This window comes from Mus caroli, chromosome 6, assembly GCF_900094665.2.
Source record: "Mus caroli chromosome 6, CAROLI_EIJ_v1.1, whole genome shotgun sequence".
Lineage (NCBI taxonomy): Eukaryota > Metazoa > Chordata > Mammalia > Rodentia > Muridae > Mus > Mus caroli.
Window position 1 is genome coordinate 141,668,115 of NC_034575.1, and position 12,718 is coordinate 141,680,832.

A 12,718-nucleotide genomic window follows, 5' to 3' on the forward strand; every position below is an offset into this window, starting at 1 on the left:
TGTGTGTGTGTGTGTGTGTGTGTGAGTGTGTGTATGTGTGTGTGTGTGTGTGTGTGTGTGTATCTATGGTGTATGCATATGTCTATGTATATATATGGTCTGTGTGTATACTCACACTTACCTGTGAATAATACAACATATGACCTCCCTTCCTTCCTCCTCCTACCAACTGACTTCATTTCTGTCACCTGTCTCATTGAACATGATAGCCTTCTTTACAGTTATCAAAAATGTCCTAGACCAAAGTTCTAGATTTTTCTTGCCCCCCCCCATTTATGTTTCTTATCTTTAAGCCATCTCCACACTTACCTCAACTTTAAGTGTGAGGGTACCTCTCCCTCCAAACAAGAAAATCAAGTTTTTCCTCAAATTTTATTTTTAACCCCCCCCCCCAGTCAAGCTCCTTATATTTGCTCCAGGGGTGTGCTCTCTCCCATTCTCTCTTCTCTCTGGCTGTAGCTAACACCTCTCTGCTGCTTCCCAAGACCTCCAAGTTGCTGGATTTCAAAGCATTTTCTCCTTCCTGCACAATGGCCTCCCAGGGAATCCTGACAGTGGGAAGCTCCCACATCCACTTGTTCTGGTATAACGTCCTCTTTCTCCCAGGGCTTCTCCTCACCTCGAGATTTTTGCCCTGGAAAGTTTTTATACCTGCTCCTTAAATTTTGGTTCAACTTCCCAATCAATAAAGGGGTAAAATGTGATCTATGTTAGACCAGCCTGAAGCAAAACTGTATTTAGCTCGGCCACATGGCAGTCGTTCAGGTCGTCTTACTTTTTTCTCGGTTGCTTCATTGCTTAAATGCGGGTGACACAACATTAGCAAATGGTGTCAAGAACAACTGAGTTAATATGGTCTCCAGACATAATAAATGTCCCATGACAGCATTAGCTGTCACCTTGTTTACAAAGTGGCCCTGAGAAGTGAGTGGAATTGGCAGACTGGATTCTGAGGGATCTGGGTTTCTGTTTATGGGAAGTGTGATGACTGACAAGTTGTAACAATCGCTCTGGCTTCCGTTCCTCTCTGCTGTATGATGGCTGCAGCATGGATGGGTGCAAGGTGAAGACGTGTGCCTGAGAAGCAGAGCCACTTGGCATGTGAGGAGGTCCTTCATCCCAGAAATGTCCTAACTTCATTTCTGTCTCCTGTTCCTTTGCCCTCTCTGATTCCTTTTGGGACGTTCATGGTAGGACTTTGTTCGTGATGGTAAGAACTGTGAAGGACTGGCACTTCATGGTTGGTACAGAGACCCATGCATGGATATGGGATGTTACTCAAGGGGTGAGGGCTTGCCTGGCATACACAGAGGCCCTGGGTGTGAACCCCAGTGCTAAGCAAATAAAGCAAACACAAGTTCAATTCACCCCAAGGCTGCCTGCTAGACTTCAAAATGACACACCAAAACTGATGGCTTGATAAGTGATATTCTCTTATTGTTTATTTTGTTTTTGGTTTTTTAATGTTTTGGTTTACAAATTCAGGCAGTGGTTACAGCTATGGTTAGGATCTGAAGGGAGTAGACATGTATAGAAGTTGAATGAACTCCGCAGAGGCAAACTTGAGGGCTGACAGTGGTATGATTTCTAGCTAATACTTCAAAGGAGGCAACTAGTGTTTTGCCTTCACTTCCAGAAACACCCCTTTCTCCTTCCCTCTCTGTGTCTTCTTCCTTCTCTCTGTCTGTATATCTGTCTGTCTCTCTCTCTGTTTCTGTGTTTCCTCTGTATGCACATGTGTATGCAAACATGGTGTGTGTGTGTTTAAGGGTGCACTAGGGTGCACGTGTGGGTGGAATCTATAGCTATATTTCAAGGGTCATTCCTCTGGTGCCATGTACCTTACTTTGTGAGACGCGATTTCCCATAGTCATGGGGAATGTCACAAGGTGAAGCTGGCATTTTTTCCAATGTGGATTCTAGGTCTTGAATATGAGTCTCCATGTTTAAAAGGGAGGCACTGACAGAGCCATTTCCCTAGCCTACAGCCTGTAGTTTTAACTGTTTCTCTGAGTCTTGAGACTATCCTACATACTATATACACCAAAAACAAAAACAAAGAAACAACTACTGCCAGCTTGAAACCCTACTATATGAATGTGTACCTCTGCATATATGTACATGTATGTGTATATATGTTTTCCCATTCAACTTCTCTAACTGCATGCCCTAAGAGTCCCTGAAATGCAGCCTGTGTATCTCAGAACTCATCATCATCCTCCTGCCTCAGGCTGTCCTTTCTACATTCCATGGAACTTCCCAGTAGCCCTCAGATGTCATCATCTAAAATTAGATTCCTCTCCTGACCTGAATATCAGTCAAGTCTCATTGTTGAACATTCATTCCTCAGCTCTTAAATTTGCTTACCCATGACCCAGGGTCCCTGCTTTCAGTAATGGCATCCCATCATCCATTTAGGCTAATCTCATTCTTTATTACTATTCGCTATCTTCATAGTTCTGTTCCCAGCGTCTGTCTTTACTCTGCTTCCAGACAAAGGATCAGGATGTGAAAAGCCTCTGCTTGAAAACCCGTCTCTTGGTAGCTCTGTGCTTAAAGTAGCATTTCGTGAAATGACGATCTGTCATTGTTTATAAAAAAAAAAATGATGTTCAAAGTAAGTGAATTAGAGTTAAACGCCTTCAGAGTTTTGGCTATGGGTATGTGCCGTGAGAATCTCCAAGCGAGAATGCCAACCTTCAGCCTTGCCTATATACACTGGAACTTTCAAAACTCTAACATTTCCTCCAATCATCATTCCGGGATAAGCCCTGGGAGCTTTAACAGGGCCTGAAAGCCCCTTCATGTTGTCGGACGTTTGATCTTCCCATGCCTATGTCTATCTCTCACAAGGCCCTGCTTGAGTTGCAAAGGGACAGTGCCCCAGTCCAGAGACTTTCCTGATTGCCTTCTCTATAAACTCCTCATCTGCTGGAATGTTCTCCCACTCTGCTGTGTTTGGGAATTTCTTCCGGCATTATTCTCTGTGAGGACCTCTCTGACATAGTGCAGACCTGCTCCAGGCAAGTTCTGTGAAGGCTACTTATCTACTCCTTTGAAGCCTTGTAAATACTTTGCTCATCACGCAGGCCTGCATTTTCCCAAGCATGTGGTCTCAGCTTGTCTGTTCGTGAACTACTGGAGGGCATTTAAAATATTTTATTCTATTTTCAATTCTCTCCCCTCTTTCTCCTCTCCTCTGTCTCCTCTCCTCCTCCTCTCCTCTCCTCTCCTCCCCCTCCCCTCCCCCTCCCTCTTCTCTTCCTCTTCTCTTCCTCTTCTCTTCTCTTCTCTTCTCTTCTCTTCTCTTCTCTTCTCTTCTCTTCTCTTCTCTTCTCTTCTCTTCTCTTCTCTTCTCTTCTCTNTTCTCTTCTCTTCTCTTCTCTTCTCTTCTCTTCTCTTCTCTTCTCTTCTCTTCTCTTCTCTCTATCTCCTCTCTCTCTCTCTCTCTCCTCTATCCTCTCTCTCTCTCTCTCTCTCTCTCTCTCTCTCTCTCTCTCTCTGTGTAAGTATCCTCAAAAGACAGAACAGGAAGAAGGCATCGTTTCTCCTAGGCAGTTTTGAGTCTCCTGATTTGCTTGCTGGGAAAAGAATTCTAGTTCCCTGCAAGAGCAGCAAATGCTCCTAACCACTGATGCTCCTAACCACTGAGCCATCCCTCCACCCCAAAGGGTAAGATTTTTGTTGTTGTTTGTTTTTTCTCCTGTTTTTTCTGTTTTTGTTTTGTTTTGTTTTGTTTTGTTTTTGGATTTGTTTAGTTTTAATCTTTCATTTGTTCAATCACAAGACTATTTTAAAGGAATATGCCTGCATTTCTCTGTCTTCAGATAACTGACAAGTTCATGTCATTGAAAAGCTTCACTCCCTGGCCCAGAACTGCTAAACGGTGCTGGTGCTGGCAGACATCTCAAGCCAACACAGAGTCTTACATCTTACGTATACATTCTGTGTAAGACTGCTTGGTTTTTTTAAATGACATGTATTTAGTGCATACATGTATATCACATGCTCATTCTTGATTATCGCAGCACATGGGTGGGGTATGAACAAGAAAACAGGCATCAATCAGTTCTCTCCTTCCACTGTACAGTTTCCAGGGATTGAACTCAGGTCTTCAGGATTAGGGGGAAACCCTTTTTACCCACTGATCTCTCTCACTGACCCCGTAAACATTTGTAGTTTCACATAAAAGTTGAAGTGTGTCACAAGATTTTCCACAAAATTTCCTGAGTTTCAGATCAGTTATGAAATATCAGCCTCTGAATGTATAATATCCATATCTTCATCTGAGAAAGTCAGAATTAGATCATAAACATAACAACAGTTTGCTAACTGTGAAGTGTCATGCACTCATAAATGGTTTCCAGCTGTGGTAGGGTGGCATTGCTCACTTCCTGGAAGAGGTGGTGACTTCCTGTGAACAGTAACAGCCTCACTTAGACTCCTGTGGCAACAGAGTTGCCTCATCCTGTCTCTTGTGCAAGTTCTTCTCACTAAAGATGTAAAGTACTACCAGGGCACAGTGGTTCATGCCTGTCATGCCAGCACTTAGGAGTGGAGCAAGGAGGTCAGGCTTCAGAGTGCAAGGCCAGCCCGGGCTATGCTGCTAACACAGTTTACACACTTGAACACACTTCTCTCATTTATGTAGGCCTGTGCCTATTGAGGACAATGGAACTACACTTTTAATGTTCATGGGTTTCTGAGGAACTTTAAGGTGAGGGTAACCTGTTCTATTTCTTTTTTCTTTCTTTCTTCCCTTCCTTCTTCCTTCTTTCCTTTTCATTCTCTCTGTCTCTCTGTCTCTCTCTGTCTCCGTCTCCCCCCCCCACCGTGTGTGTGTGTGTGTGTGTGTGTGTGTGTGTGTGTGTGTGTGTAGAGGTTAGAAGATGGTTCTTAGGATTCAGGCCCCCGCTTCTACCATGTATATCCTAAGAATCAAACTCGGGTTACTAGGTTTAACAGCAAGGGCCTTTAACTGCTCAGCCATGCAGTAGCACACACAGGAAGTAGTCAACTTCTACTTACATGAGTGAAAGATAAACCATTAAGAGAGAGGCCATCAAGAGGCAAAATGGGGCCAGAAAGAATGCCAGCTCAGGGACTTCAGGCCCCACTGACCTATAGTGGCAAGTATAGATAAATTAATTGCTGAGCTACCATGCACATATATAATTTCCTTAATAAAATGAGGAGGCCTGGGATGAAGCTCAGTGGTGAGGCGCATCCTCGGTCTGTGGAAGTCCCTGGACCAGCTCCTTGTCATTGACACATGCAATAAAATCAGAGCCATACTATTGTTTATCCTCCCAAGGAAATTTACTCCAGATGCCCACAGAGGTGACAACGTGCCTCAGTTCCCTACAAACAGGAATGCTGGACCAGATAACATAGGTGTCTGTCTGCTTTATCTAGTCTTACACTTTTCGAATAGTCACAGTGAGGAAATGGGTAGAAAAATACCTTGTGGAATGTTTACAGAGATACACATGTGTGAAACATGAGTAGAGAGGACCTATGCAGGCACAGTGACACCAGCCTAGTCAGTCTCAAATTATCCACCATTCCTCTGGACTGTTTGCACTTGGTTTTTTTTTTTCCCAGATACCTATCATCTGTCTACCAATCAAAAGTACACTTGTAGACCCATACTCATTAGAGTAGATTGGCCACCAACCTTAAAAAGTCACTTTCTATATGTGTAGCTAATAGATAGATAGCAAAAAGCTGGTGTCATTAATGATAACTCAAAGTTATCTTTTGGTCCACCATTTTCCATGGTTTATTAATGGTCTAAAACATTAATTTTTCTTTCAGAGTGACCTTTACAACACCATTAATCCTCCCGGCTTTTACCCAACTACATTATTTCTCATTATAGTCTCAGCTTTCAACATCTACATTTGTTGAAAAGAGAAAAGTAAATTGTAGTGGCCTCAAACCCTTGGAAAATATGAGGGCTGTAGATATGGTAAAAGGATTTTGCAGGATGGGGGTAAGAGATGTTTTATTACAGTGATAGAGAAAGCCATATGATAAGTATCATTAAATGCATTCTTGTCTTTATAAAATATTTGGCCATCATTAATCTTTGGGAATGCTCATGTAAAACTATCTATAGGCATGAATATATGAATTTACATATATATGTATATATATATGCACATGTATAATCATTACATTAGAAAGCAGGGTTTGAATAATATTTTAAAAGTAGGCCACATGTCAACACCATGATATTTATGACCTCCATTTGCTTAAGGAAGTGAATCCTTTGTGTCAGATCAAATGTTTTCTTGCACACTCAGTCCACAGAAGCTGAGCTAGCTTTCTGTCCTCTAGGACAATGTGCAGAGGAGTTAGTGTCAGTCCATAGCATTGAGAGGCCCACGTAGTTCTGCTGGCCCTGCCCTGTGCTGAGTCAGTAGCAGTAAATTACCTCGAGTTCTGCTTTGTAGAAATCGGTGTTTGGAAATGCCTCTTGCTCTGTCTAGTTTTCAATTTCCCTGACTCTGGACCAATTTTTCTGACTCTAAACAAAGACCCAGTTTCCTCCTTCTTAAGGCAAGTCCTTCCAGCAACCCTGTCTCTCTGCTATGATAGAGTCCCCCCACTCTCTTTCACAGCCGTGCATCTCTCCACTTTTCTCCTCTTTCTCATTGGAAAAGAATATGCAACTGTCTGTCTATCTATCCATCTATCATCTGTCTGTCATCTTGTTTATCTATCTATCTATCTATCTATCTATCATCTATCTATCTATCTATCTATCTATCTATCTATCATCTATCTATCTATCTATCTATNTCATCTATCTATCTATCTATCTATCTATCTATCTATCATCTATCTATCTATCTATCTATCTATCTATCTATCTATCTATCTATCTATCTATCATCTGTCTATCTAACCATCCATCCATCCATCCATCTACTTATCCTTCCCCATTTTAAACCTAGGTCTACTTGACCTCCACAGTTACTTCTAGATAGATAGATCACATTTGTAAGAGACCCCACATTGCTGAGTGACCTGGATCATGCACTGGACTATCCTGTTCTCTGAATCATTGCAACTGGGAGTCTGATGAGATCACTCCACTTGGCCTTCAGAATCTACTTATCTGTGAACTCCAGTGAAAGGCCAGAGCTCGCCTGCTTCATGTCCTTATGCTCTTCTGCAGAGCAAGCCACCATCCAATGGCCCCTGCTATGTGCAACTCTATGCAGGGCCACCTCACATTGCCCTATTGTTCTGTTTGTCTATGAGGTACCTGTTGACTTGCATGCATGGGGTTACTCTGCCACATAAGTGCTTCTGTGAGTTCAAAGGTGACGAGGTAATGGCAGCTATCCCAAACTGCTCAACAAAAGAAGATTTCTTTCCAGTGTGAGTCTGCTAGTTGACTGAAGGCGTTCCCATAGCACCGACATGACAGCTTCCTCTGCAGTGTGACCTCTCTGTACTTCTGATAGTTACTGCAGTGATTAAGAACTTCCCCACACTACCTATATGCACGGCACTTGATCTTCACTTGTTTTAAACAGTCTTTTTAGACAGTTTTCAACCTAGAAAGATGTGTGGTAGATTAAAAATATGTTCAAATCATCTTTGAGATGTTTTTTCTCCTTTAAACATTGAAGGCCGATTCCCTTTTTTTTAAGTTACGTTTCAGAAAAGCAGGACAGACTTGGTAGGAATTTGGTGGGCAGGTCATAAACACCACAACTTCCTCTACTCTCCTTTGGGGTCATTTACAGGGAAGTTTTCCTACCACATGATGTGTGACTGCAGGGAAGGTTTGTGTGAGCAAGAACTGAGGTCTCCAGATACGAACTAGGCAAGTGAGTTGTCTACCTCCAGTGAGGTCTACAGGGGTCTGTCTTTCTGGCCAGCATCCTGTGATCATTTGAACTATCTTAAGAAGCTGAGTCCCTTTGCAACTGAGGAAATGTTCATTTAAGGTTTGGGGCTCATTTTTCTATCACACTTAGCTATACATCGGAGGCATCTATGGTTCTTTACTTCTTACCAGACAACCTCCTTCCTGGTGAACTGCTCTAGTCAAGAAATAATCTCTGCATCTAACATCCTAGCTCTGCTCTCATGTAGCAAACAGGGTCACAGTTTCCCCCTGAGCACTTGTGACTAAAGACTTCCTTGTTCTTGTGATCCAACATGCACTACATCTTATAATTGTCCCTTCCAGTTTTGTCAGGCTTTCTCCTCATTTACTGATAACAGAAACACCCCCTGTTCCCCTGTGGTGCATGTGTCTTTTTCAGAGTATGGCTGCATCCCTCCAGAATCCTGTTTACCTATTTCTATATCGTGTAAACCCCTCAGAACCTGTATTGGTTGGTTTTGTGTGTCAACTTGACACAGGCTGGTGTTATTACAGAGAAAGAAGCTTCAGGTGGGGATGTGCCTCCATGAGATTCAGCTCTGGGGCATTTTCTCAGTTAGTGATCAAGTGGGGAGGCCCCCCCCCTGTGGGTGGTGCCATCCCTGGGCTGGTAGTCTTGGGTTCTATAAGAGAGCAAGCTGAGCAAGCCAGGGGAAGCAAGCCAGTAAGTAACATCCCTCCACGGCCTCTGCATCAGCTCCTGCCTCCTGACCTGCTTGAGTTCCAGTCCTGACTTCCTTTGGTGATGAACAGCAATGTGGAAGTGTAAGGTGAATAAACCCTTTCCTCCCCAACTTGCTTCTTGGTCATGATGTGTGTGCAGGAATAGAAACCCTGACTAGGACATAACCTTATACAATAGCAGTGCTTTCACGGAACAATGTTGTTCACTTGTCAATACTGTTAAGTTCTGTTGGCATCGGTCTGGGAAGAGAAAGGTCAAAATCTCATGAGAGTGTTTACCTCACTCCATCCATGGCTTTTACTACATGCTGTTTGTTGGTTTGTTTGTCCACATGTTGTTTAGCTTTGTGCCACACGTCAGTCAACTCTTTATCAAAGTCCCCGAGTTTCTCCGAGGTTTTTCTTTTTCTTACAGCCTAGAATGTCTATGACTATGTCGGTTGTTAAAAGTTCAGTTCGGGTTCTGCTGTTTGTAAGTTAGTCTAGCTTGGTTCTTCCTGGTAGAATGCAGCACTCTCCTCTTTGACTATAGGATTATAGTTGTGCTCTGGAGTCGCCTTCAGTGTTTCTGAGTTATATTATAACACCTCCCAAAGTAATCATGTAGTACCCAGGGCTAACCTGTGCTACAGGCTTCCCAATCAGACAGAAAAAATTCAATGTGTCAATTGTTTTGTTTTATTTTGTTTTGTTTTGTTTTCGAGACAGAGTTTCTCTGTATAGCGCTGGCTGTCCTGGAACTCACTCTGTAGACTAGGCAGGCCTCAACCTCAGAAATCCGCCTGCCTCTGCCTCCTGAGTGTTGGGATTGAAGGCGTATGCCACCACTGCCCAGCTGGTTATGTATGTTTTAATTCGTGTATGAAAAATAGAAATAATAGTGTTAGTTAACTCATGAGGAATCACAGTTACAGGAAAACCAAAGGTGTTCAATTGGAATTTCCAATCAGGATAGAACAGAACAAACTTCATACCTCATAGTTAACCCAAGCAGAGTGTATTCCCCAGTATATATTCTACATAAATTCACACACATCACAACAATAAAAATATCTCAGTGATAGTAAAGGTAAGTCACTTAGGAGGAAAAATTTGGAACCAATGTTCACTGTAATTAATCATTTATGCCTCTTTAAAAAAATAAACTAAAAGGCAAAGTTTCACACTTTCAGATTGTCGGGGTCAGTATCAATCAGACAGGGTTAGAAATGTCACTTGCATGCTTAAACCAGACCTTATGACAGTAACTCCAATTACATCTTCCTCATTAGCTCAAGCCATGTGTAGCCTTCGTACATGATGTCATCCAAATGCCATGAATGGGAAATCAAGGAGAACAAGAGAAACATAACTTACCTATTGTGCTAACTCTTGCAGAAGGACTAGCTAACGCTGCTGGGACAGAGGCTTTGAGGGGGCCAGCCCCACTGTTTATTCTCAGAGCTGGCATGTGAGGAGAGGTGGGCGATGCAGGTGATTTGCCATCAGAGGTCTTGGGCTTAGCTGATAGGTTCAGTGGCTGGGCCACTTCATCCTGCAAGGACAAGGCAAGGCTGAGAGAAACATCTAGAAAAGCACAGGTATCAGCCTGTCATTTCCCATCAGTCCTCTGCACATTTGCTCTCAACACGGCAATAGCTGCTTAGCTGCTGACACAGCGTCACTTTCAACTACATTCTACAGAGCCCTGGTTGTGTAACAGGAAGCACACATCCCTGCCCTCTGCTATGCACAGGAAGCGGTCTTGGGATACAATCCAGAAGAGCTACTCTAATGGAGCCAATCTCCTATGTGCGTTCTCATTGTGAGACATTTTTGCACAGTTCATATACAATTATGATGATGGTCAGTCTTTTCTATTTGTTTTTGCTCTCTGGATCAGGCCAGTTAAATTTCAAGCATCTTTGTCCAGGTGTGGAGGTAGGTAGCACCTGGACCATCCATGGGTGTGTGGCTCTGTTCAGAACTGCTCTCCCCATGGAATATATAAAGAAATAGAATGTTCTAAGAAAACAATCATATTCTCTATGTTTCACAAAAGCAATTTTAGCTTTCATCTACAAATTAAAAACATAATATTATGATAACATGCATTACACAGACACCTAAATAAACACTACCATGGACATAAAGTAAAATCCAGAAGAGGCTCAAAATATTCACTGTAAAATCACATGGTAAAAATATCTAAGACCAATTCAGTGTAGTTAGTGGCTTCAGTTATTCTATGCTTGAAGAATGTTGCTGATGTAGAAGCTTCATCCTTAGCTCCCAGGTCGTTATGCATATAACATTTATGGATGCAGTACTGCTGGGAAAGTTTCTGTTGTATCATGGGAATCAGACGCAGTAGCTCTACTCTGCCCTCATCATTGCAAACCATTCTATCTCTCTGTTATGCTTGAAAACTGGAACTTCCCGGCAACTGTTTATATCAGATTCAGGAGCACTCAAATTTGACTCTAGAAATAAAGATTTCCTTTGAAATATTATTTCATGAGTTAAGAGTATATGTGATATTTATCAATTTCAGGAATTCTGTTTTAAAGTGAAATGATCTTTAATCAAGTAGGGCAAATAGGTAGCCAATAAACATATGCTAATTGCTACAACTTTTCACTATATTCATCCATATATATCTATATATACAAACTTACATATATGTTTATATACGAACAAATTCTGGAAATATTTCCCACTACAATTAAACATTTATACCTCTTAAAAATAGACTAAAAAAGCAAAAGAGCAAAAGTTTTACACATAAATATTACTGCAACTTTTTGATTTTCAGAGTCAGTAAAACTGTCTGTCTGTCTATCTATCTACCTATGGTGTGTGTACATCAACAAGCTATTAAAAATCATTTCATAAAAAGTTGTGATTTCTTCATCAAAGGTATGTAGTACACACTTGTGTCTTGAAAGGAGATCATTATTAGGTTATAGATTCTGTGCACTTAGAACCCTGTAAACAGACTAGGAAAAACTATTCTTATAACCTCTTTGTTAAGCTATGATTTGTGTTACAAAGAAAAGCACATTTTTTTAAACCAATGAGGTAATTCCTATTGGCCATCTGATATCATTAGAAATATATAGTATGTTAATAGCTATTATGTAAAATTATATCCATTAATAGACTCTTGATAAGTAGTGAAATGAGATTGCTCCCTTACTGATGGGGAGATATGACTCGGAACCATTCATTTTTCCACTTCAAAAGGTACAGAGGCCAAAGTATCCCCATCCTACTGAGTGTAAAACGCTCAGTTGAGCTCTTCAGATAGAACCTACAGATACCTCAGTTGGAAGGAACTCAAAGTAATGTGTGTCCATTGCATCAATATATAGTTTAAATATATTAGAGCTCTGCATAGGCCAGCACTGCCTATAGAACCTGAGAACTGATTTCAAGGTCCACGGTTGCTGATGCTTGGAGTTGGGTCCCAGCAACCTGGGTTTAAAGAAGTCTTTTCCAGTGATTCTGATGTACTCTAAAGGTTGGCAGCTATGGACGTATAAAGAAGGCAACCTTAAAAGATGATACCAGGTTTCAGAAAGCTTTTCCAACGGAAGGGCACACAATTTAAAATATGCAGTATGACTACAGTCTTCAACCTTTGGTTTAGATATATACCCATAAAATTAGAAACAGTGTTCGGATAAAAAAACTTAGTGCTACAAAGATTGGCCAGGTGAGAGAGGTGGGGCAGGGAGTTCTTGGATAAGAATCTATACTTCTTCATCAATTGAGTCTAGTATCCTGACAGCCTGGTAGATTATTAATGCTGCTTTGGGTATAGCTAGCTGTAAACATCCCAAGTATTCTCCCCTGCTATGTTTATGCTCTGTGTAAGGCTCAGGGCTTCAGTGGCAGCCCTGGACATCCTTAGGATGGGATCAACAGCTCTTTTTTATGTTTGTTGACTTATATTTTATTTATTACTGTGAGAGGAGTACATGTTCTATAGTACTTGGTGGGGGAGGGGGTGGGGGCGAGTCAGAAGATATCTTTGCATCGAAGTCAGATCATCAGGCTTGCCTGGCAAGGGCATTGACCACTATGCCATTAGGTTAGTCCTGCCACTTGTATTTTCTGACTTGTGTGGTTCTCTAAAATTAA

The 12,718-nt window shown here is 41.7% G+C and overlaps 1 protein-coding gene across 16 annotated transcripts in view; it reads right to left on the reverse strand.

Moving 5' to 3' along the window:
* Sox5 (SRY-box 5) overlaps positions 1 to 12,718 on the reverse strand; it is a 938,356-nt gene that overhangs the window by 30,724 nt on the left and 894,914 nt on the right. For all 16 annotated transcript variants that reach the window (XM_029478841.1, XM_029478851.1, XM_029478846.1 and 13 more), the window contains one exon: positions 9,950 to 10,127. In XM_029478841.1, the coding sequence (XP_029334701.1) occupies positions 9,950 to 10,127 (178 nt within the window). The remainder of the gene's footprint in view (positions 1 to 9,949; positions 10,128 to 12,718) is intronic.